The sequence below is a fragment of the Protopterus annectens genome, chromosome 14.part0, assembly GCF_019279795.1.
Source record: "Protopterus annectens isolate FY-2018-M chromosome 14.part0, PAN1.0, whole genome shotgun sequence".
NCBI lineage: Eukaryota > Metazoa > Chordata > Ceratodontiformes > Protopteridae > Protopterus > Protopterus annectens.
Window position 1 is genome coordinate 370,035,265 of NC_056748.1, and position 25,860 is coordinate 370,061,124.

Consider the following 25,860-nt stretch of genomic DNA (forward strand, 5'->3'; position numbering starts at 1 on the left):
ATGCCCCTGACAGTCTAAAGTCAATAAATTAGTCCAACTGGCTATCTCCCTACAGCAACCTCTGAATGATATCACTGCTGCTCGACTACACTGATGCTTATGTATGCCTTTTTTACACAGTGGTCTTGTCTGCCCACTTTCTTGAAGACTACCAATAACAGATTGCAACAGCATACCACTCAGCACCTGCCAAAATATAAAATGTAACTTCTGGTTTGTCACACAGGAATAAAGCCAGTCTAAGACCAGAAGACCTGAAATGAACTAGTGACCCAACTGCTAGAAAAGCCAGTGAGTGAGGGAGGATGGGAGTAGATGGCTAATCAAAGTTTATCCACTCCGGTGAGGTGAGGGAAGGTGGTCTGGCTCACTAAATTGCCAACATCTACTGGAAAGAGGTGAAAGAGAACGTGGGGTTGATGGGGGTATGCACACGGCTTTACTAAGCCATGTTTGTAAGGCAGCCTTCAAGTGCAAAGAAACCTAAGTGAAGTCAGGCATGCCATGCTCTTATGACATTAAGTGTACACACTAGCTGGCATGGATGGATTTAGGCCAAAAAAACAAAGACATATCCTTACTGGCTGCTTGAGAGCAGTGTCATAATTGGTGCTCACTCCTGTGACAGGGTAATAACCTGGCTCAGTCAAGCAGCATTGCTACATGGTTGTTACATGGTTATCAGGCATGAGGGACATGAAAAAAAAATATGTACATAAAATACAAACATACAAAAAATGTGCAGCATAATAATTAATACATGACAAAATCTGAGGCTGAAGTTGTTTATTAAAGCAAGTTTACAGTATTTATGGAATATACACCATCATAAAACATGAATTCAGTTTTAAACTATCATTGTACAGATTTTAAAATTGCCTTCCTATAATACAGGAGGATTCTGAAAGCTTAAGTGACATACCTTATAGCTAAGATAAATGTTGCAAAGTCAAGCTACAACATGTTCTTCATTTCACTAACTCCCTGAATAAAGCACGAAAGCTTAATGGTGTCCAATACAACATATAGTTAAGCTATGTCTAAATTCACCAGTCTTTAGAACTAAATGATCTGTAAATCATTCACATGCTTTGCTAGCAGCCTTACTCAGTATCCCTCTAACTATAACCTTGGGTCACTTCCAACATTTAGACATCCAGAACCAAAACACAGTTCCTCAGTGCTGACCCACAGAATTTCTTTCTTTCAGGACTGCTGAAAGGGATACCTATCACCTATCCTGCATTACAGCCAACCTTAAAAATAAATCTTATTCACAGATGCCTCCTGTGTTTTCCAAACATGGCATAACCTGACACAATTGCTTTTTTCCTCCTTGTAAATTATATTTGCTGGTGAAAAACTGATTTCATTCTGACATATTTATCTTCTCATTTTTTTCCTAGAAATGGTAAATATTTAGTTACAACCCTTTGTATTACTCTCTTCGGTCGGCTATACATGTCATTCTGAAATGTCTCTGTGCGGCTTTTGTATGTGGTATTTGTAACCAGCTGTTTGACTACTGACATAGTTACATTCAGTGTATCCTAACATGCATGTATGTGTCTTTAATTCATTTTATTTCTCATTTTACTGCACTAATTCCATGACTGAGCTTGAAATGGTCCTGCTGAATCAGCACCCAACCCTAGCTAACAAACTGAAACAAATACATAAATAGCTTTATTTTAAGCTTCCCAGTTAATGCCTACCCCCTACTGTACATCTGCTTCAATACAGTTAACACCAAAGTTGCAGCAGTGCCTGTTGGTTCACTCCTCATTCCCATTTAACAATATACTATAGGGGACTGGTCTCTTTTTATATTAGTCAGCTGTGGAAATCTGATTTTACATCATTGCAAGAATTATTAGAACTGTACTTTTGAGATCCAATTTGAGTGCATCACAACCGTTAACATGTGAGGAGTTTACAATAGGCCTGATAACATTTTGCAGCTTTGGGTTTAAATGCAACACACTCCACTTGCTCTCTGTGTGACTCTGTGTAAGAGGTCACTTAACAAGAAAAAAACTTTGTGGTCACCTTTGAAAAACTGACATTTAAATCTACACAGTAATAATGATTTAATAAATACTATACTATACTCTGACATTTTCCAGCTGTTGAAATGGACCACTGTTTTCTATTAAACAAATTTCTTCAGCTATTTTTTCAGTTCCTAAGCATGCAGAAGTTCTTCAGTAGGTGAAGACAACCCAACCAAAAGGTCAAAACAAAAAAATGAACAAATACATTGTCTTGAAGCATCACAGCAGATATGCAAGTCACCACTTAGAAGTGTAAACATTTCAGACATCTGTAACAACACATGGGTCTTTTAGTAATGTAATTAAACAAAAGATAGACTCCATGGGAATATGGATACCTATTTTGCTTTTACCCAATTTATCAGCAAATCACAAGTGAATATACCACGTTTACTAGCCTGTGAGAAGCCTTTCCATGTTGGTTGATTTTTAGGACTTGATCTTCTACAATCTCCTAACATGATTTTTTTTTGGCTTTAGCTCCTGTGCTCAGGGACACTGGTGGTCCCTGCTGGTATACACCTTGACATCATGTGCCAGACCTAGGCAATGCACCTTGACCCTGCACCTCCAGTAAAACAGGAGAAAAAAGCATACCTGTATGTATACCTCTCTCTGTATTTATACACACACACACACACGCACACACGCACACGCACACACACACACACACACACACACACACACACACACACACACAGATTTACCTTCATAATAGTACAGAGGTGTATAACCACTTTAAGGAACTGTCTGGCCAGTAGGTCTTGGGCAACAGTCTTGCCCTTCAAACATCATGACAGGCAGAAATAATGGAAACATGCATCATGTTAACAGAATAACTAAAAAACAAATCTTATGGGTGCCTGACATAAACAGATACAACGTGTAGCTGAACTGAAGAGGCACAGGGTACATCAAGACTGGAGAAAACTTTCCCCTCAAAAGGTAACATATAATGAACAGAAAGCTTCCTGGTGTAATTAGTCAGGGATCTAAACTAACATTGGTATTCTGAAGTGGAGCCAGATGTTACCTCATTCATGGAGGACTTCCTTGGCTTGTGCCAGTACAATGTCCTGCATTGCCAGAGAGCAGACACAAAGAAACTCCACCCATCTCAGTTAATAGAAAGTACGACAGTGATGGCGAACCTATGACACGTGTGTCAAAAGCGACACACCACAATGTTTTAGGTGACACACCAGTGTTCATCAACACCCAAGTTACCAAGGAAATTGAATGAACAAAAATACAAGAAATATGTGACCCTGCACTTATCTATTAAACCTCAGCAATAAAAAGTCATTAATTGATGTTAATTGAATCAAATGCAATGTGTTCCATATTTTTTCAGTTCAATTCAAAATTACTATTAAAAGTAGGGTAATTTTTGGTGCACTATTATAAGCCCAGTTATCAATGAGCATATTGTTTTCTCTATTGTAAGTCACTGACTCTTCTTTTACTTTTATAATACATAGCCCCACATATGATTGGACTGTATTTTTTTTAAATAAATGAATATGTAATGAATTATTTCTCTTTTGTTTCGGGGGGGGGGGGGGTGACATGCCAGCAGAGTCAAAATAGGCATTTTCCGAATTTTTTACATGCCAAGTCTAAAAGGTTCGCCATCACTGGATTATGAGGATAAAATATGACATCTCTTAATATTCTATGATTAGCTGTTTAACCAGATGGAATGACAGGAAGGAATACAGGAATTTTACTTCTCACTGGAAGTGAAATGTGCCCACCATCAAACCTACTTGGTCTTAATGACCAAGAGCAGGACTGGGAGGACCTTATTACCTTGAGTGGCAGATAGGTCAATCGCCACAGTGTTCCACTCCTAGAAATCTGGTGAGACCGGATTCCTAAAACTCAGATCCAAACAGGACTGGAGAAGCAGTTTAGGAACTTACCAACATATTTACTTCTCTAGAGATGTGAAAGGTCTGAGACAGTGAAGCCTCTGGCTATGGCATAGCCTGTTTATAGACATCATCACCTCTCATATGCCACCGGGGAAGGGAGACATTCAATGGTCTGAAAGAGAAGGGTGATCCCTCACTTTCACAAGGGGTGCTTCCTTTTAAAGCTTCCCTTGTTTCCACACAGGAAGTTGCACTGCCCACTGTGCCTTTGAGTGATACCATTCATCCTCTTCCCTCAGAAAGGTGAGTGTGCCATGCTTCTTTGCTTTTTCCCCCTCCCTGCCTGGCTCCTGCAGTGACAGAGCAGCTAAATGAACCCCTGTCGCATGAGCTGTAGTCAGGTTTCTATCCCTCTGCACCATGGAGATCAGCTTTGCTGCTTGTTCAGTACTTTATGATGGACTCAATGTTGACCAGATAAGGAGGCATTCTTGCACAGATTTCCCTCCACAACCTGCTGAGCATGAAACACTAGGCTGAAGCTCCAGCTGGTTTATATAGATACTCCCCTCCCCACAGAATGTACTTCCTTGAATAGTGAAGCAACCAAAGCATACTCTCTAATAGGCAGGTTAAGCATTTGCTCTAAATATGTGTAACAGATTTGGCTGCAGAAAGGAAAAACACCCACTTGAACAAGTGGGAATTCTCAATTCCAGAGCCCATTGACAAGGGTTTCAAACCAACAGATCTACCAGCATGTAATAACTCTATAGCCACTGCAACACCTACATCCTCAGGTGCAATTATGGCACTATGAAGAATGTGACTACTATTAGGCTCAACAGGGGTACGAAGGGCTGGGCCTTCTGCACTCTCACTTAGGCTGCTAGAGGCACGATAGCCTAGGCCAACTGTACCAGTTGGAGAATGACGATTATCCCAGTGAAGGAAATGCTCTGGCTTTCTATCAAACAGGACTTCTCTCACAGGTTTGGAAGGCCTCATGGCCTCCAACTACACAAACACTTTAGTCAGGAAGTTGCTACTAGGAGTTCATCAGTTGTGCTAACCAAAACTTATTTTTCAATGCAGAGGAATACAGGATAATCTTTTCCAGTTTTCTTTTGCCACAATGCCCATAAATTTTGTTTGTGCTTTTTGAAGGTGCTGAGGTCAAAGATGTCAAAGAAATGTACTAACTCAATCTGAAAAAGACAGTCTCGACAGACTCTCTTACAAGTAAAATCTGAGCATGTCCCCAAAGCTCTCTCTAGACAGCTTCATCTTTAAGCACAGCCCTTTCTGGGGGACAGTTTAAAAGCTTTAAAATGCAGCAGTCACCAAGTCTAGAACCCTCCATCCCTTTGCGACCTCCCTTCATTTCACAGCAAACTTGGAATAACTCTTCCCCCTACACTGAGGAGCCTGGACTGTAGCTAAAAAACAACTTCTGACTTGGCTGAGTCTCATTCCTAAGATACTTACCACCTAGACATGACTGCCCACACTGCCTAATGCCTGGAGGCCATCGTAATTTTCACAAGAACTTTTAACTTTATCTGACCTGGAAAATGCCTCCACAGCTCTATAAGAAGTGTGAGATCCAAAACTGTAGGTCCCAACTGTCTGAAAAATAAACTGCAATTCAAGAAAAATACAATGAATTTCAAAACACTCTTGTCTGTGCGGTTGATTACTGGCAAAATCTACTGTAAAACTGCAGTGTTCCTGTTATCACCTCATGTAATCTTGCACTGTTGTTACTTACTGATATTAGGTAGATAGAAACCAAATTAACTTACAAACTCAGTTGCTAACTGCACTTTTTGATTAACGATTTACCAGATAGCTACTTTGTTACTGACTGCTGTATTCTTCAGCATTTTAAACTACTGCTCTGCAGTGGTGTAATCCAATACTCTGTAGTGCAATATATAATACACTTACTGCTTGAGCTGACAGACCTACCATTACTGCCTGTGCTGACAGACCTACCATTACTACATTACAGAGAGCTGTTTTACTGTTGCAGCACTTGGAAGTATTCTTTAAGTCTCTCGATAATCATTGCTTTGCAGGTATTGCACCTGATCTTTTGGGTTGGACTATCTGCAGCACATTGCTGCCAGTATTAAGGTAGATACCAAATTCATCTATTAGTTCAGCTACTGATCACATTTTTAATCATTTCTGTTGCTCTATGTACTGCTGTTTCTACTAACTTTACACCGTTACAGAAACTGAAGCTACTATTCTCAGCTACTGAACTTGAACTAGTGGGTAAGTTTATCCATTAAATTTTACAGTTGTTACTGATTACCTTACTGTTCCTACATTGTGATGACACTTTTACATTTTTTTGCACTTGTGAACACTGCTACTATAATGTGATAATATTACACCTCATATTCTTGTCCTTTAACCACATTTAATATTATTACCATTGTCAAGTCCAAACCATTTTGCAAACTTCTGTTTTATACTGAGAATAGTAGGTTATTAGGCTATCCTGTTTTCTCAAACCCTATTCATCTGCAATGGACATTATGAAATCTGTCAGCTCTTGCCCTTTTGTAGCCAACCTAATATTTTCTGGCAGTGCAGCAATTTATTTATGCTTAAAAAAAAAGATTCAATATGAGAGTTGTGCAAGTATTCACCAAACTCGGATGCGACTTTCAAACCTGAAAACACATAATGTATACATAACACAGACACCTATAGTACAGAGCACTTTCATTTTATCAGTTACGTTAAGGTAATCAGGACAGCACTGCTTAAGCTTCCCAGACTAAGGACTAAGACACCTTAGCCATTAATTCATACAGCAACACACATCCCTTCACCCCACATGCCCAAAGCCAGTATGCATACTTCTAAGATTCATAAGGGTGCAAGTCCAAAGTCTTTAAGGCCTCATGTTAGTAACATGTGACACACTGCTGTCAGGCATACAGACACCACACTCACCAGGCTGGAAAAGAATAGTATGGCAGGTTAGCTATCTTTCCAGACCAAGGATCTATGAAATAACATGGGCTCTTGGATCCTTCCTTCCTGGCAAATATGATTATGACCTGGTAGTGGTTCACTGGGAAGGTGTGTGGTGGAGAGACATTGGGTGCTCTGCCCAGAAGGATGTGACTGATTTTGCTATATGGGTGTCCAAGGCAGGAAAAGCACTGGTCTTGAGTGGTACTTTTCCATCGCCCAGAATTATGCCAATATTCAAAGACAAGATGACTGGCTTTAATAATTGGCCATGTAGCTGGAGTCATTTAAGAGGGATCCAGTATGTCTAACATAGCTGGCAACCCTTCCTGCTTTTTCAGGGATGGTCTGCAACTCTCCTACCATGACTGCTTCATTCTGGTTGAAGTCATAGTTGCATCATAGTGCCTTTTTATGCACAGTGCATCTGCTGGACATTCTACCCTAGTAAAGTCCAATTTAGAATGCATTAAATGCAGTTCCACTCAATGTCAGGAGTCTTAACAAAAAAAAAAGCATAAAATTGAAGACCTCCTGCAAGTCAGGCATATTCATATATACACTTAGAGAGATGGTTTCATAGCAATGTAAGCACTCCGTTGACTTATGGGTTTTAATTCTGTCATCCTTTCATGCCTAATGGCAACTGTCAGGTAGTACCAGTATTTGTCAAGGACATAATCATCTCATGACCAATTCCTTGGGACCCCAAATTTGAACTTTCAGATCCATGCTGTTGATGCTAACACTACCCCAACCCTAACTGCTAACATATCACATACCTCACACATCTACAAGTAACCCTAGTCCTAGCACTCATGCATACTTACACAAGAAATACTAAATGGTGTATTTTTCAGGCCAGTTCAATATTATGGCACTCCCGCAATTTTGACTTGTGAAGTTCTGGACTTGACATTCTGAAGTCAATATTTCAGACTTAGATTTAGTGACAGGATGTTTTTATTAATTTCTCCACTGACTTACAACTGCTCTTATGTTGATTAAACAAACAATCAATGATGCCTGATAATGCCTGCCTAGGGGTTATGTGAGGCCAAATGCCACAGGCGGAGGGTCCTTTACAGCCATGGAAGTATTTTACTACCCCAACAACACCCACATGGTAGGGCATTATTGCATTTTGACAATGGGCAATCTGTTAATTTTTTTCTTATTTTGTTTTAGTAGTAGATACATTTTTTATATATTTTTGATGTAAAATAGTTCCTCTGTCTAATGTTTCAAGGTTTCTGTAGCACATATAATTCTTTAGAAGTACCTGACATGTGGAATATTAGTATTTAGTATCTCACACACTGAAAATTATACAGATACACATTCAGAAGCAGACAGACTCACAGAAATATACCCAGAGAATCCACCGCATCTGTCATTGTAATCGAATGAATGAAAAGGAAAAATCATATACTGTAAAGCTTTACAACAGCCACCCACCTAACTGCCCTTGATTCTACAGAACATCCCTGTCTCTGAGGATTATATTTAGTCAATAAAGTTAGACATTATAGTTTCATGTTTCTTATTGCTCAGATATTGCACATTAACGAAAAGCATCTTCAGATCAGAATTCTTAAGCAAACACGTTTAGAGGTATGCTCTCTCCACCTCCCCCACTTGCACACTCTCTCTCTGACATACCCACACTCAAATGTCATTTTTCTTTATTTGTCCTCCACAGTTAACACAGCTTTTTTTTAACAGCTCTTAGTGAGGAGTAAGTAACATGGCAAGTTCTTATAACTGTTACTGCAGTTATTTTTGCTAGCTAAGTTTTTTTAAAAAGCATAAACAATGCTGGCCATTTGCATTTTTTTTACTCACTGATTCACATTAGCTTAGTATGCTCCAGTGAAGCAGCAGACTTGTTTTTACCAGGCTTTACCTGTACATTAACACCCTGATGGAGAACATTCAATCTCCAAGTAGGGTGGATGATGTTCATTAAGCCTGTTATCTAAACCATATAAACAACTGTTGTGAGGACAATGGTCTCAAAGTAAACATAAAACACACAACTCATATTGGTATACAAACCTTCTCCCAACATAGTACCACACAGGCAATCCACCCCTCCAATCTAACACTGTTGTGAGGGATCTTGGCACTCTTGTTGAGAATTCCTTATCTTGACCATCATGACTCCATAGCAGTTTAGAAAGTTTCTGTCTCACCTAGTTTCCAAAGAAATCTCCTCTAGATCTGAAGAAAACTTAATTCCCCTTTTTCCTTTATTCATCTTTCATCAAACCCGTTACTTAATGTAATGGCCATTTCTGCCATGTATTTGTCTAAGCACTTCATTCAACTTGAGAGACCTCGGAGATTCTCAACTAGAATCATCAATGGCCTGAAGATCTTCATTATCCAGACAGATGAGGACTCCTCCCACTGTACTCCATCGCTTTTAGACTTCCCTACTGATCTGTGTTTAGCCTTCTGATGCATTAATGTCAGACTGCCTTTTCCCACCAAATACTTTGCAAAAAAAAAAAATGGTTTATTAAATGCCTGGATAACAGACCTAAACCTTCGTCAACAGATACATAAGATATGCTGACATAACCAGTTCACATTCCCAAAACATCCCCCACTTTGGAACAGACTTCCACTATATGTCAGGCAGGGAAGCACCCTTGCCACCTTCAAGGTAAAGCTAGATAATTAGACAGTCAATATCAAATTCTCCCCAAGTCTATCTTGTGCTGCCCACCTTGAGAAAGGAGGGAATTACATACATGGCTCATTGGCTAGACGTATAACAGTCTGTAGACAGATTGCTTAGTACCCCTCTATGAAACCAGTCATGGGATAATCTCTCTCTTGGCTTGTTTGTCTGTCTGCTCATCTAGCCAATTACAAATAATGCCAGTCTACACAAGAAAAATACAAAAAAAAAAATACTGCCTGTCTCTGTCTGTCTCCATTTACCTATCTGCCAATCTATCTACTTACCTGCCCAAATTAAAAACAGTACCAGACAGTGTGACATGATTACCAAGCAAACAAGAACTTTTTCTGCTTGCATAACTACATCACTCACAATTCTGGGTATATATTATGAAGAGTCCACTGTTCACCATTACTACCCTATTTTCATTCTTGGAAATCCTTAATGAAGTCTTGGAAGGTCCTTCAAAAGAGGACCTTCCCTTGGGACGTGGGTGTCCAAGATGGCCTGCAGAAGCTCATTCATGAAGGAGAGCCCAACATGTGCATGCACATACCTAAGCCTGAAACCAATGTGGTCAAAATCAGAACAGGCCATGTGATGCCCACACTGAGTGCAAATGATAAACTAAGGGTCTGGCACTAGCTAATTCCTTATGGAACTGCTTGGGGATGAGAGAGGCTTGTCTACCCTATGGCACTGGTATTAGTCCATCTTCATAAGGATGCTCTCCAATATACACAAAAGGACAAACCCCACCACTCAAATGCCAGACAAAGAGGGCTAGAGATCTACAAAACCTGGCATGGGAGGCTATGGTGAACCTTCATCACCCTAGGCCACTGAACACTACTGGACATGATGGGGGACTCTAGAGAAGGTCCTCAGTTGCAAATGTAACCACTAAACCCCTGCCAAAAGACTTCAGGGACTTTCTCCTAAGTGCATTGGTCACTGGTAAATTCCAATCACTTGACTGGAGTACTGTAGTGCTTAAACTCCAGGATACACTCCTCATGATGGTTACTGAAGTGTGACTCTCATGGGCCTTCATTAAACACTGAGGAGGAAGAAGACCTCTATATAATTTTTCTTCACATTTTTTTTTTTTTTTTTGTACTGGTCAAGGATTGCAGAAAGGACCCACAGTCCAATTGCTATGTTGGGCACGCTCAACTACCATCCATCTTGCAAGATGTAAAGGAGGCCTGGAGTTTTTCACTGTCACATCACTGAGTGCCCATGCTAATATTCTGGCACTTATGACAGTGTTTCACATTATGCAGCTCCTCAAAGAGTACAGATTATGCTGAGCAAGGTTTAATTGCATGAGCTTGCAGACAATTGCCAACTTGTACTTCTCAAGCAACAAACACGGTAGTTTTTCTACAGCGAACATCAGGACTAAGATCTGAACTCTGCGAGTGGCAGAAAAGAACTAGAAGACACAGTGGGGATTGGGTATGGTCTTCTGACATGTTATGTGGCACTGAAGTGTATGCCATTACAATGTATGTACCATCAAAATGCAGGAGCTAAACAGAAAAAAAACATGACAAGGACTGAAGGACAGAAAATACCAAACAGCTTACTGAGGACTCAAACATCTGATCTGGCTTTTACTCTGTTTTTTTTAAACACCATGTACAAAATTACACAGGTACTTTTACATTAACAGAAAAAAAAAGTGACAGTTTCATTATTTTCACGCAGTATACACATACTGGTTAACACTTGGCATTCAAGCCAACATTACATAAATTGCTCAGAATTCCCGTAAACTTCACTCCTCCTACAGAGAATTATTTTGCATGTATTGTTCCCAGAAATTCCATTTACATTTATGTAATTTGTTGCTTCCCCCTTTCTAAAGATTTCATCTTCAGTTCCTTTGTCTCCTTTACAATACACAGTACTTCAGTTATAGATGGTTTAGATTTTGATTTCCATTTAATAGTAACTGCTTTTTTTGGTGGCCAATAGCATTAAACTTGGTAAGGCCTAGGCAAAGTAGATCCTATACCCTAGCTCAGAACTGTTTCCTTAGTTACAGCCATTTGCTCACTAACATTTATGACAGAGTCCTCTTAATGGACTTTTTACAATATTCCAACTTACTACACGCCCAAAAAACATGTTCCCAACCTACCTCTTTCCAATCACACCTCCAGCATTTGCTAGCTACTTGACAAAAATTTCTCTGAAGTCTGCTTAGGGTACAAAAAAAATATGCAACACTTCTACGCAAAAATAATAAACCTTCTAAACTTTATTGTATAATTGGGAGTCGTGCATATGTCCTCCCACTGTTCCCTTGTAAATTGTCTTTCCAGTCTCTCTTCCCAATGTTTTCTAACCTCCGATGAGTCTTTCAGTTACCATGCAATATTTTATATGTTTTATTCTATATTTTACTCTAAATTACCTGGCTTTTAAGAAGCAGATATTCCTTCTTACTCCTGGGCTGTCAGTAACAATCAAAGGAAGGAAACAAAACAGCAAATCTCCCTTTGCAGACATACAGAGGACCTAGTCAGGAACAGCCTGGCAAGACAAATATCATGAGTGGAACTTGACTTGCCCAGGAAAAAAACCCATCCGGGCTTAGTGGAGGTCTTCATTTAACTCATCTATGCAACACACCAACTTAGAATAGAAACAAGGGAGCAAACGTCCCCAACAGTATGCCTAGAGGAACAATCCAGACTCTGGCAAAACAAAGAAATGTGGCTATAAAGATACTTATAAACCTCTTGACTTTGCCTCTTAAAAGCTAAATGTTTCAGAGAACAAATCACGCTGCCCTTATCGTGTGCTGATGAGTTACAACAACACTGAGACATCTGGCTTTTAAAATGTAAACATCTTGTTTTTTATATGTTAAATGTTTCCATGTAAGCCAAGTTCCACTCGCAGCATGCTGAGGAACTGGAAAAATAATCACGTGTCATTATTTAGTGGAGTCTGGCTTGATTATCTTACCAAAGAGGTATATATCATACTGTACATTTATGAACAGCTATGCTGAAACGTTTATATTTTATAACAATGACTCTCCCGTGTCTTGGGGGAAAAACATAGTTTTTTAATATAGTGGTACACATTTCTGTTTCTAGACAGGAACAACGGCCATGAACCTTAACAGCCTAATGTCATTATAGAAAAAAAAAAAAAAAAGGGGGGGGGGGATGAGGCAATTACACTATGTTACATGGGTTGTGGCAGTCCTTACTTAATCTACATTCAGATGCATGTGATAAAAAATGATATGCAGACATGTATCCAAAAGAAAAGTCCACTCTATCTCTACTGGGGGTTAAATGATAGACAGTCCCCAAACATGCAATAATGCAATCCAAAACTCATTCTGTATAACCACGTGTCAAGTCTTCATTTGGACAGAGCCATATATAGAGCAGCTCATTATATTTGCCACTTACTACTTAGTAGATGTACAAAAAGCCTCTCCTATTTCCAGTGGAGAGGGATGAAAAACTGGCTAACATCTTAAGGGTGCCAGAAAGCTCTAAGATGACTCTATGTTTAAGTAACAAGGACTACATACTTTACTTCATGTAAAATATGCCACATTCTTGATGTATGTTCAGTTTAATATTTCTACAGGAAGATCTAAAGCAGTTGCAATCTCATAGATATATGAAAATGTGCAGGAGGATCTCCAGGCAAAACAGCAACACAGAAAGTTAGTTACTTGGCAGGATGCCACTCCTGGGAAGTGCCACTCTGCATAAATAATCCTATCAGCTGAATAGCAGCTGTCTGAAACAAGACTTATCAATCAAGTCAGAGACATTTTCCAGGGAAGGTAGAGCAACTTTCTGGTACATATGACTACAGTACTGTTCCAGAAAGCAGGGAAAGTTGAAATGGTGAGATAAATAGCACAACTGTTATGATCGCCAGCTATTAAATGAAAAATGTTTCTTGGTACAGAGAATTTGCTCTTAAAAAATCTAAAAATACCCCACCTCCCCAAACATATGTTAACTAAAATCCAAGATGCAGTGCCCCTAAAGTAGTAGGCTCCCTCCTACTATCATAAACTGACCAAGACAAAAAATGTTGAAGACAGCGGCACTAGGTCAACAAAATGAAAATGTAATGTACAGGGAAAGGGGTGCAACACTGCCATCTAAGGTACACAAGTAAAGGGGGGGGAATCAAAATCAGACAAATCTTGGTGTGAGAGGGGTACAGATACTTCAGCTATGTGTTTTTTTAGATCTAAACTTGTCTCTTTCCCTTCAGCCTATAACATACTAAATCCTCAGCTCCCATTTTTCCTGTGCGAAATGCAGACTTAAGTTAGGAAAGGGAACATTTCATTGAGCATAGCAGGCCTTGCAAAATAATGCTGTGACAAAAGCACCACAACAAATTAACCTAGCCTTTCTGAAAACAGTAGTGCTCCCCTATTCAGCTCTTCATCCCAACCACAAATCAGTAAAATGCTGCAAGAAATATCTGGCAATCAACATTCATTTTCCTATTTGACAGGGTTGGGAGGGTGTCCTAATGGCTAAGGTGCTTGCCTTACAAACACAAGGTGCAGAGTTTGAATCTCACTGGGGATAATTGGCTAGGCTTGAAATGGCTTGCAAGGGCAGTTAGCCTACTACTAACCTAACCTATAACCTATGAACCTATAAGTATGCCCATGTATGACTTTCCTCCTTTACCTGTGTTAGCAAAATGTCATCACTGTGAAGTGTTTCAATGTGATACATTGCAGTGAGCAGTACATTTTATATTTAAAAAGCTCTACAGGGAACATGCAAAAATGATCTGCTCCAAGATGAAGGAATCAGGAACCACTGAAGTAAATCTCAGAGAACAATAAAACACTAGCGTACTTATCCAATCTGTCCAGTACAAGGGCGGTGTAAATTATTCACCACTTACAGACATTACCTTAGAAAATATCACATAGTTAAGGGCTTACCTGTTTTCTGTGGTCCTATAATTAGGAACTTGGGTAGTCTATCACAGGTTTTTTCTTTTGACCAGATGTCTTTGTGCCGTTTATCATCACATGGGTTCTGTAAAAAGAAGAACTGAATTTTATAAGAAAAAAAAATCAATCAGCAAAGACATGTAGACAGTCTTCAAGTCTACGTTACTACCCTGTGGCATCTGAAAACAGCAAATGTAGTACCATGTGAAAGCAAGAGTAAAACATAGCCTGCCACTGCTTCTCTACCACTACATAGTACAACTATTTACATGCCAAATCAGACTAGTTAGCAGGCAGCGTACTTGGCTTCATTCTAAGTTAATGCTTATACTATTGCAGACTGATATTTGCAGGAAGAAGCAAACACTTGAAATATTCCTGTAGAGCTTCACTGATCATCATGTGACATTTCCAATATACTGAACGTCATCTATGAAACCAAAATAGCCATTCTAAGAAAGCACAATGCATATGATAATATACAAACAACCACTGTGTACACGTGTTTGTGATGACTATACTTTATGAATAAGCTATTAAATTGTTACATGCTGTACAATCTGGATGCAAAATACTTCCTCTTCCAACAACTTCATATCCTAAAACAACTTTTAAATAAGCAAAATAACTATTTTATACTTTTCATATAAAATAATGATATATACTAACAATTAACTTGATAACTTAGCCCAATTTCTAAGTGCAGTAATGCTCTCAGGGTAGATGTTGAGATAATGGACCTTCCAGGAGTGGGGGCTCTCAAAACACTCCTGTGTGGTCCATTATTTCCCTATAATGTCTATCCTGTCAAGCATTACTGCTTGTGTAACACTTACTTGAACACGAAAAGTGGGCATAAACTGTATTCACTCAAAATGGCAAAACACAGACATCTTGAAAACACCCAAATAAGGAACTCAATGTTAGCATGCAGTTCATTGGATACTTGCATGCAAAAGAAACTCAACACTGTGTGTGTGTGTGTGTGTGTGTGTGTGTGTGTGCGTGCGTGCATGTGCATATATACACATATTCAAGTATGCAATTATCTGTGTGTAAAAAAGTGGTCAAACAATTCCAGTAAGGCTGAGTGAAAATCAGCTAATTGCACATAATGGCTTTTATTTCTGTGTGAGATTACAGTATGGTGGAGAGCGGGAAATATGCCCTTTCCCCACTGCATTGTGACCTTGGCATTGGTATATATAATTAGCAGGGGTGTGAGAGTGCAGATTACCAAGTTAGGGGTGGGATGGGGGGTGCCACATGGGTGTCGGAGCCGATCGGAGCCGACATCGAAGTGGTCAATACAGATTCAAGGCTTTGTCAAGCCAGAATCGGCTCCAGCCGGAGCCGATCTCGACTCAGTACGAGTCGGAGCCGAGGCCGCAGGCTTAGATACAGAAGCCTGGGCCTTGGAAGATTTTGCTGATTTTGGTGGAGCCGACTTAGCCGGAGAGCCCTCCGGCTTAAGAAGGCCCCTAAGTATCAGCTTATTACGTCTCTCCTGCAGGACTCTCTGGCTGAAGGAATGACAAATAGCACAGGAGTCCTGCAGGTGAAGAGGGCCCAGACAATACAGGCAAGAAGTGTGACCGTCTGTCAGAGACATCTTCTGACAGCACGAGTCACACTTCTTAAAACCTGAGACCCTCTGCTTTGACATGGTGCTGAAAAAACACACACACACACACCAGTCAAAATTAACTTAAATAAATACCAAAAGGTATTCTATAAAACCAACACACACACCCTAACAGGGGGGGGATGGGATAGGGAAAAGTTTGACTAACAAAATTAAAGGAGATAGGGATTTCCTGTCAGAAAAACTACAAATTAAACTTAAAACTATCAATAAAGGTTTTTTTAACTAAAAGGGGCTAAAATCTCACAAAAGTGAATAACTTACCAGGAGCTGGTAAAAAGAAGACCTCCTAAGCGAAGCGGCAAACGAGATCTGGGTACTTACCGCCTTGCATCATGGGATATGGGGCTGCCTCGAGCTGGTAAAAGTGACTCTCGAGCTTAGCAAGTGCCGAGTCGGAGCCGAGGGATCGGCTCCGAACCCATCAAGCAAGAATGAAGGCGAGATTGACAACTTAACATTCAGCTAATTGCACATAATGGCTTTTATTTCTGTGTGAGATTACAGTATGGTGGAGAGCGGGAAATATGCCCTTTCCCCACTGCATTGTGACCTTGGCATTGGTATATATAATTAGCAGGGGTGTGAGAGTGCAGATTACCAAGTTAGGGGTGGGATGGGGGGTGCCCCTCTGAGAAAACAAAAAAAAAAAAGTAAAACTTTTTTTTTTTTTTTTTTATCGGTTTGGCATCCATACTCACACACGTGTGTGTGTGTGTGTGTGTGTGTGTGTGCGCGTGTGTGTATCTATCTACCTACCTATATACATACATACATACATATATATATATATATATATATATATATATATATATATATACAGGTTTACCTTTAAATCGATGTCGAACGGCCACTTTATCGACGTGGTTTACACGAACCAAAACCGAAAAAAAATTTAAACATCGAAAAACATTCGACATTTCCGGCCACGTAACACCTCCACACCAATGCTACCATGGGGTCAAAAAGGGTCGAGGTTTTGCCATTCGCATATTCGGAATTCGACGTTGGAGACATTCGCATTTCAGCATTCGCGGAAGTTGTGAAGCCCATATCGGGATCGACAATATAAAGGTATATATATATATATATATATATATATATATATATATATATATATATATATATATATATATATAGACACACACACACACAGTGAACAAATCAAAACAATCTTCCATAAAAGTTAGCATTTAAGCTAAGTAAACCACTACATTAATGAAATATAAGAAAGGGGCTTGTGAAAGTATTGGCAATATTTCACTAAGTATGATTTGCAAAGTTTAACACTCAGAACTTTACAAGGCCAAAATGTACTCTTGCAAAATTCTTTTAATACTGACATGGCTGCCATTGTGTATTTGGTTTAGGGGCTGAGTAGATATATATTCAGGCAATGCAACACCTTTTTTTGTAGCCTTGATCCAGTAGGTGTGATATGTGTAGTGCCATTTGGAGCTCTTACTAGTAATATTTTGTGCTGTTGCAGTTTTTTCGATCATACCATATATAAGAAAATAAATCAGACTTGCAGACTGAAAAAGGAACATAAAAGTTTATGGATCTCTAGCACTGGCTGCCACTGCTGTGCTCAACATTCACTGCTCTTTCTCAACCAGTTTTATTACCCATGTGGCCAAAGCAAGTAAAAAAAAAAAAAAAAAGTACTCTTTGAAAACAAACTGGCTGCCTGTACAAAGAACTCAAAACAGTGTTGCAGTAGTATCTGCATATAAACCTTAATAGGCTGATCAGTGTCTCCATAAGCAGCCCTGAATGCCAAATTCCTCTCCAACTACTTTGGTGACCATATAATTCTCAGCAATGGCTATTCCTTATAACTGGGCACAACTGTCTATAAGATTACTTTGCTTGCAGTTTTTAAAAGCATTTTAAGACTTCCTGTTTATTTTATTAACCTCTTACTAACACAGATAACAGACTGGTAAATATGAGCTGCACCAACTGTAGGGGTGTGACAACTTAGGAAACACTCTGGGAAAGTGATCAAGCTTCTTCAAAAAGTGCTGCTACCATTCAAACTTGCATCTCCCCCTTCGGGATATTGGATCCAAACAAATAGTGATAGAAATCCTCCAACATTATTTTTGGCACCTTGTCATCTTTTTCCAAGTGTTACCTTGGGTTCATAAGAACTTTATCTATCATGGGGTAATGGGGCTCCTTTCAGTCTTGACTGGCTTCCATTAAATGAGGACAGCTAGTACCCTATGTGAAAAAAACATGACATGAGTAGAAACCAAAGGAAACGTTTAAAAGATAGTCTATGAGTAAAGTAACCGTAAGGAATGAAATGGTCTTTATAAATCTGATATTCCCTGCAGTTTCAGAAAGGAAAGCAGTATACATATAACCTCTGCTACTGAAAGAGCCAAGGGGGTAAGAAACACCTGTTTGATGACTTTCTGATGGAATTCTACATAAAGAAGCTAAGAACATACTACCTTGGGACATATTTAAAAGGGACATAGAGACTTCTTTTTTTTTGCCTTTCTAAACACCAGTCAAGTTATTTACTTACGGTCTGCACAAACAAAATGGCCCATCAGACCTTTTTTTTTTTTTTTTTTTTTTTTTTAAAAGCCACGATCCAGCTCAAAGAAACATTATCACAAGACAAGATTCAGTCAAAGCTTAATACACCAAAGAAGCACACATGTGGTGTTTTGAAGTTGAAGGATGCCTCCATGAGCCTCTTTCTCTTGGCTTAAATTTTAAGATGATGCAACACAAAATCTAAAACTAGGTAAGTAAAGGAGGACGGGTCCCAGACTGCAAAAAAAAGTTTTGTTTCTTTTATTCTAGATATGAATTAAAGTGGATAAGGACTACGTTACAAGAAGAAGACTGACTTAGGAAGATTAGGAAGGGGAATAACGCATACAATGTCTAACAGTAATGTTACAGGCATGACTGTTGAATGAGGGCATTTGGTACTACAAGAAACATATGGAGGTAAGGAATGAGGTTAAGTTAGGTAAACGGATACTAGACATAACAAATGATGTGCTAAGATAACTGGGGAAATGTGTCATTAACTGAAGTGGATTTATCCTGCTTATACCCCAAATGCAACGAAAACTTGAAGTGAATCATAAAACTGCTCTTGAGTTTAAGCATTGCTTGGTTAATGAAACTAAGCTGAACATTTTACTGAGAACTGTGCCCTAGTAATACTTGATATGAATGGTTAGAAATATTATGCACCATTGATTTATAAGATAAACACTGTCTGTAGTAGGAAATACTGAAAGCAGATGTTAGCGGGAAATAAATTATATGCTATACACACGTTTTAATGTATACTTGTTTCTAACACAGATAAGACTGTTACAAAAACACTTAAAACATCAGAAGAGCAGGGGGAGAAGTAGTGACTAAAGATATGACATCACAACAGCTCATCATAATTCATATACAACTAACTCATCCAGTTAAGAACAAGAAAGATTATAAAACATTAAATCAACTCAGCTAAGAATATTGTTCTACAAATGTGCCAACTAGTCTCCCAGTTCTGAATTTTTTTATTGACCCTCCAGTAAAATCTAGAGATTCATAATGAAGAATTTCAAAATAAAAAATTTTACATGTACATTCTTTTGCATGTTTAAATAATGCATTTTCAATTTTCTGTTTGATGGCATAAAGATGGAAGATAATTTGCAGGGTGACAAAGCCCCTGGTGTGAATGAAGATACTTATAGTAAATGTTTTTGAATAGGAAGGAGATTAGGAAGCAATAATTGTTTTACAGAAGGAGAATGCTTTTAAAAGAAACATGTTATGCTTTCATGCATTACTTAGAAAAAATTTGTGTTTATGCGAGTGATGAGATAGCGTGATCCAATTATATTTTATTATAAAATACAGAAACTGAAAAACTGCTTTTATTCTGATATAGTCTGTTTTGAATTTTAAGTGGACAAAAGTACTTACTAAATAGTTGATTACCCTGTTTTTCCACCTTCAGTGGAGATTTTGTTTTACTTATTTGGATAAAAAGATGCTGAGAGCTTGTGATTTTCTTCAGCGAGACAGGTTTGCCAAAAGGAGTCCCAGTTTTTTGGAAACATTCTGAAGGGCTTGTGGGTCCGACTTTTGATTATTAGCCATTGATGAGAACCGCTCAGTCGTCCAGAAGCATGTTTTGGACTACAGGAAAGATGAAAACCTATAAGCAGCATCCTAACTGGATTACTGTTTCTAACACTATCACGGCTAGTCTGTACATTTACTATTATTGTGTGTTACCCTATTCATTCACAAATCACATTTACGTAGTGCTGCCCATCACAATCCTCTACTTGCCCGGTTTGAATGAATTTCTGAATGCCTTCAGAGTCAGCAGTAAGGCAATTACTTCCTTCAGATTTATGCCCTTGCCTCATTCAGTCCTACTATAGCTTACACTCACCCCAAGTTATGCAGTCAGTACTGCCCAGCAGCTCTTAGACGGAAGGGGGCTTCTTCCCTTGCACTCTATCACCACACCACACTTGTTTCCTTTCGAACCATGTCTTTTGTTTGTACTGATCAGAGTTTGTTTGCTTTCAGGAAAAGGAACAAATCTGTTAGGGCAGTTTCACTTTTCTTGGGAAGTGACAGGTTAAACAGCTGCTTGACTGACTCCACAGCTGAACTGAGCAGCAGAGATGCACAGTTAGCATTTAAAGACATAGTTATAAGGAAGTTCAGTGAGAAACTCACTGCCCAAGGCTGAATCAAGATTCAGCCCTTTATTCTGGTACGATTTTTAGCTTGGTCAATGCATGTGTACTCAGCACAGTCCTGGAGGATGGTGCTCTGCTCTAGATGTCCACTGCATCATAGCTACTATTTACTGCATACTTGACAACTCTGAAAGCTGTCTGGGTAATGACGATTATGTTTTTTCCTTAATTTTCCCCTGGACACTAATACACAAGCCCGCAGCCTACATGATGGCTTCACCCTAATGCTTAATCACGTATGTTATAAAATCTGGGATGGCTGAGGTGACCATTTTTCCAAAGTAGTCCATGACTTTTGCTTGCTTTATCAAAAGGAAATGTCTTCAATCTCTTTGCCAGCTTTGACTCTTACTGCCACCAAGGACATTACTGTTGGGTCTGCAGTGGCACTTTTACACAAGTATTTACACTCTTGCACCCATCTGGGTTGGGAGTTGGCATGCTCAGGTTCAGGTAGAATTCACGGAACCAAAGGCATTTAGGCACTTTCTTGCCCACCATCTCAAGGTATCTCTTCTTAGATGCAGAGATTTGATTGGCTCGCTCTCATATCCAGATGAAATGCTCCTACATTAAAGGACCACTACAGGCAAACAATGAAAAACATATATTTTTTATCTCGCCATGATTTACTGCACCTCCTAAACCTGCCTGCAGCAAAATAAGTACTCATTCCTAATTTTAATTTTTTTTTTACTCTTGTCTGGCAGACATTGTGATTCCTTTGGAAAGCTAAATCTGTCTCAATGCGCAGACTGTGAGAACAAATAGCCCTACCATTTGTAGTCAGACTAGACTTCCATTCACTTAGAATGGACCACCTGAAAAAAATGCCAAGTTTGAGAGTCTGCAGCTCATGTGTCATTGACTGGTATGTGCTGAGTTTTACAAATGTTGTTCCTACTGATGTACTACACATTCTCTGAAAGAAACTTGCAAAAGTGTCAACAAATTACAGAGATAAAAAAGACTTTTCACAAGGAGCAGTTTTGCAAGTTTCAGTTCCTGGACAAGTTACTCCTCCCCTCTCCCTTCCTTCAGTGGGCTACAGTCTCACATTTCCAGCTTGGGTAGATTCAACTATTTCGTCAGCTTTGCAAAACAATAGACATAAAAAAAAAATAACAGCCTGGTGTGCCACTAAAACTGTTATACGTCTCTTCAATTCTGAATAGCATTTCCCCAGGAATAAAAAAAAGAAGCACACAGAGCAGTCCAGAGTTTGGACCAATCTATTGATTTCTTAATGTGCACAATAAAACATTCATTTTATAACGTATTCTGGCTGCTGACTGGGTTATCTTTACATAGTTATTCTCTTATAGCATAACCTGAACTAATGGTATTCAATGCCAAGCTTTACAACAGTTCTCAGTTTTTTTAACATTGACCTCCCAAGCCTCTGATGTGACCCAGTACTTTGTCAATATACTGTAAATACATAAATTAATACAAATATTTGTGCACATATGACATGTACAATAATACACATATACCATCATTAAAACAAGATAAATGCAATATAAATCATATCAATATAGTTATGATTTCTAGTTTATGACCCTGTTTGTCTATGGAAACTTCTTTTTGAATTTATGTTCAAGCAATTGTACATTTGTTGTATTTTATCTTGTTTAATTGTTTCTCAATATTCTAACCACTGTATGCTGCATCAATTGTAAAACTCTGATTTTACTCCTTTTATATTTTCTATGCTCTTTGTACAAAATAGCTATGTTTGTATAATTTATTTTTATTATCTTTTATAATTGTTTACTATGTATCTGGAGCTTTGCTCCCCGAGCCTCTGCTGAAAACGGTCACCTTGTGTCCAGTCGGACTAACCTGGTAAACAAATGGAAAATAAATAAAAAATAAAATATACTAAGAAAATCAATCAATATGTCAGGAAAAATCCAAAACTTAAGAAAAAAACACAGAAGGAAGGAAAATTGATCCTTGATGCTGTCATGAAAATCCCACTCACTTATTCAGATATTATGACAAACATATATATATTATAACATATATAATACATTAGGCAAAATAACTTACACAACACACTACTCATAGGTGACTCTATAGTCAGCTAAAATTGATATCCCACTCACCAGGCTAAACAAGGAGAAGGTTACTCTCAGCTGCCTGTCGGGTGCCAGGATCCGCCACATAAACCACACACTCAGATCACTCCACAACAAGTACAAATATGACTCTGTCATTGTTCATGTTGGTGTGAATGACCTGAGACGTACCTCCCTGGACTACATGAAAAGAAACATGGAAGAGCTCTCCGATCTTGTAGCCCAGGCAGGTATAACCCTAGCCCTGAGTAGTATTCTGCCATCGCCCAGAATGATACCGCAGTACAAGGACAAAATGATTGACTTCAACAATTGGCTAAGCTTCTGGTGTCATTCTAAGGGGATCCAGAATCTGGCTGCCTGGGACGACATGGTCGACAGACCATGATGCTTTGCCAGAGATGGCCTGCACCTGTCGCCCCTGGGATTCTGGATACTGGCCAAGGCTCTTGCAACCCTTTTAGTGCCTTTTTTAGACAAGGTTCAAATGACAAATTCACCACCATAACAGAACAGGCAAGCAAAAACTGAGGGTAATGCTACTCAATGCTAGAAGTCTAAATCTCAAAATGCACTCACTCGAGGCACTCCTTAAAATGGAGAACATCGATATCTGTGCAGTGACTGAGACCTGGTTCAAGGCTCCAGAGAGCACCCCTGCACTACCAGGCTATAACTCATATCACACCTTTCAGCCACGTAACCTGGGCTGAAACACCAAAGGCGGAGGTGTGTCCATATTCATTAAGGATATCCACACTTCCAGGCTAGTTGCTCAGCATAATGCATCCGAGGTTATCCAAGTGCAACTAACTCTGGGCAAAACTGCAATCCAAATTGTATCTTGCGACAGATCCCCCACCATGCCCCAGGATTCCCACTCCTCTTTTCTTGATATACTGGAAAATATTAGGGTTCAAACAAACACCATAATAATGGGCGATTTCAACTACCCCACCATTAACTGGGAAAACTACTCATGTACCAACTCCTTCGCTCAATACTTTCTGGAATTCAAAAATTCCAATGCCCTGGATCAACTTATCCACACCCCCCACCAAGGGCAACAATATCCTAGATCTAGTCATTACCAACATGAGTGACCGGTGTTTCACACCTGAAGTCAACTCCTCGTTGGTCAGATCCGACCACAAGCAAATCACCCTAGATATCCACATCCCGCCCATACCCCCATTAAGGAAACCACGGTAAAAAATTTCTCCAAAGCCAACTTCATGCTTCTTAAGACAGAAGTGGCGAACCTCATGACACTCATGCAGATGGACAATACAGTTTCATAGATTCATAGATTAGTACTAAGCTAACTGCCATTGCGAGCCATTTTAAGCCTAGCCAATTATCCCTTGTGAGATTCAAACCCTGCATCTTGTGTTTGTAAGGCAAACACCTTAACCATTAGGCCACCCTCCCAACCCTCAGTTATGACTGCTGAATCCTACACAAATGCACTCTATAAGCACTTACACGAGTGCATGGATCGTGCTATCCCAAACGGAACCAAGAAGCTATCCTCCAAAAAAAGGAAGCCAATCTGGTGGTCCCCTGCCATAAGCAAACTGTACAACAGAAGGAAGAAACTGTTGCAAAAGAGAGTAAAATCCCATGAGTGGTGGAGCTCTCTGGTCAGCCTCAGTAAGAAGCTGAGATCCTTTATAAGAGCCTCCAAAGCTAGCTATAAAAACAAAATTGCCACTGATTCTAAGGATAACCACAAAGCATTCTATAGCTATGTCAAGAATCTCAATGGCAACACCCAGATCTGCTCGGAGTTACAGCATAACGGCATGAAAATTATAAAACCAACTGATATTGCCAACTTCCTGGCAGACAGGTTCAGTGCTAACTTTACCCCCTCTCACCCCCTAAAGGACCGATGTCTATACAGGAAGAATAAGCAAACAAACTTGTAAAAATGTGTAGAAACAGGCAACCTGATGTCCAGATAGTCAATACTAACCACAGGAAACAAAGTCCAAGTTTCTTCTTTAACGTAAAAGTATTTTATTTTTCAAAAAGACAACGTTTTAGCCCGTGACCCTGTCACAGCTTCCTCAGAAGAAGACAAGTAAAACAGCTAAACTGGTCTGTTCAAATACTCAGTTAACAGGAAGTGACAAATAATTGCACTTCCTGCACTAATTTGACTCAATAAAAATAATGAATAAAATAATGAATAATCATAAAACTCCATTAAATTATCTATAAATATTGTATGATAAAAACAACATAAAAATATTCTTACTAGTGCATTTACATTAACATTGTAAGAAATTATGCATTAAACCCACAAAATAATGTGCATATAGGCATTACCTAAAGTAGCTCCTTAGTTTAAGAACACATGAAATGTTACAGTTCTCATTGAGGCCATCTAGCCTAAATGCATCTAAATTCAACTGCCATAAAAGTTCGACACACTCAAGAACTATCTGAAAGGGGCCTCCCCTATCGGTTAAAGGTACTTGATCAATACCCATAAAACAAAAAGAGTGGTCAGGGTTACTGCTAACATGTTTTGCTAAGGCATTCTCTAAAAGAGGTTTTTTTATAGCATAAAGGTGCTGGTATATTCTCTCTTTTAGTTTACGATTGGTTTTTCCTATGTAAAAGGAAGGGCAGGAATTACACAAAGCAATGTACACCACTGACTTTGAATCACAAGTAATCCTCTGCTTAATGTTGTATTTTTTATTCCTAACTATAAAGGAATTTCCAGTTCTCATCACTTTACACATGTTGCAGCATCCACATTTAAATGAACCTC

The 25,860-nt window shown here is 39.1% G+C and overlaps 1 protein-coding gene across 4 annotated transcripts in view; it reads right to left on the bottom strand.

Annotated features, from left to right (window-relative positions):
* The window catches only part of NDST2 (N-deacetylase and N-sulfotransferase 2), a 1,311,836-nt gene that overhangs the window by 165,478 nt on the left and 1,120,498 nt on the right, over positions 1 to 25,860 (bottom strand). For all 4 annotated transcript variants that reach the window (XM_044056100.1, XM_044056101.1, XM_044056099.1 and 1 more), the window contains one exon: positions 14,581 to 14,677. In XM_044056100.1, the coding sequence (XP_043912035.1) occupies positions 14,581 to 14,677 (97 nt within the window). The remainder of the gene's footprint in view (positions 1 to 14,580; positions 14,678 to 25,860) is intronic.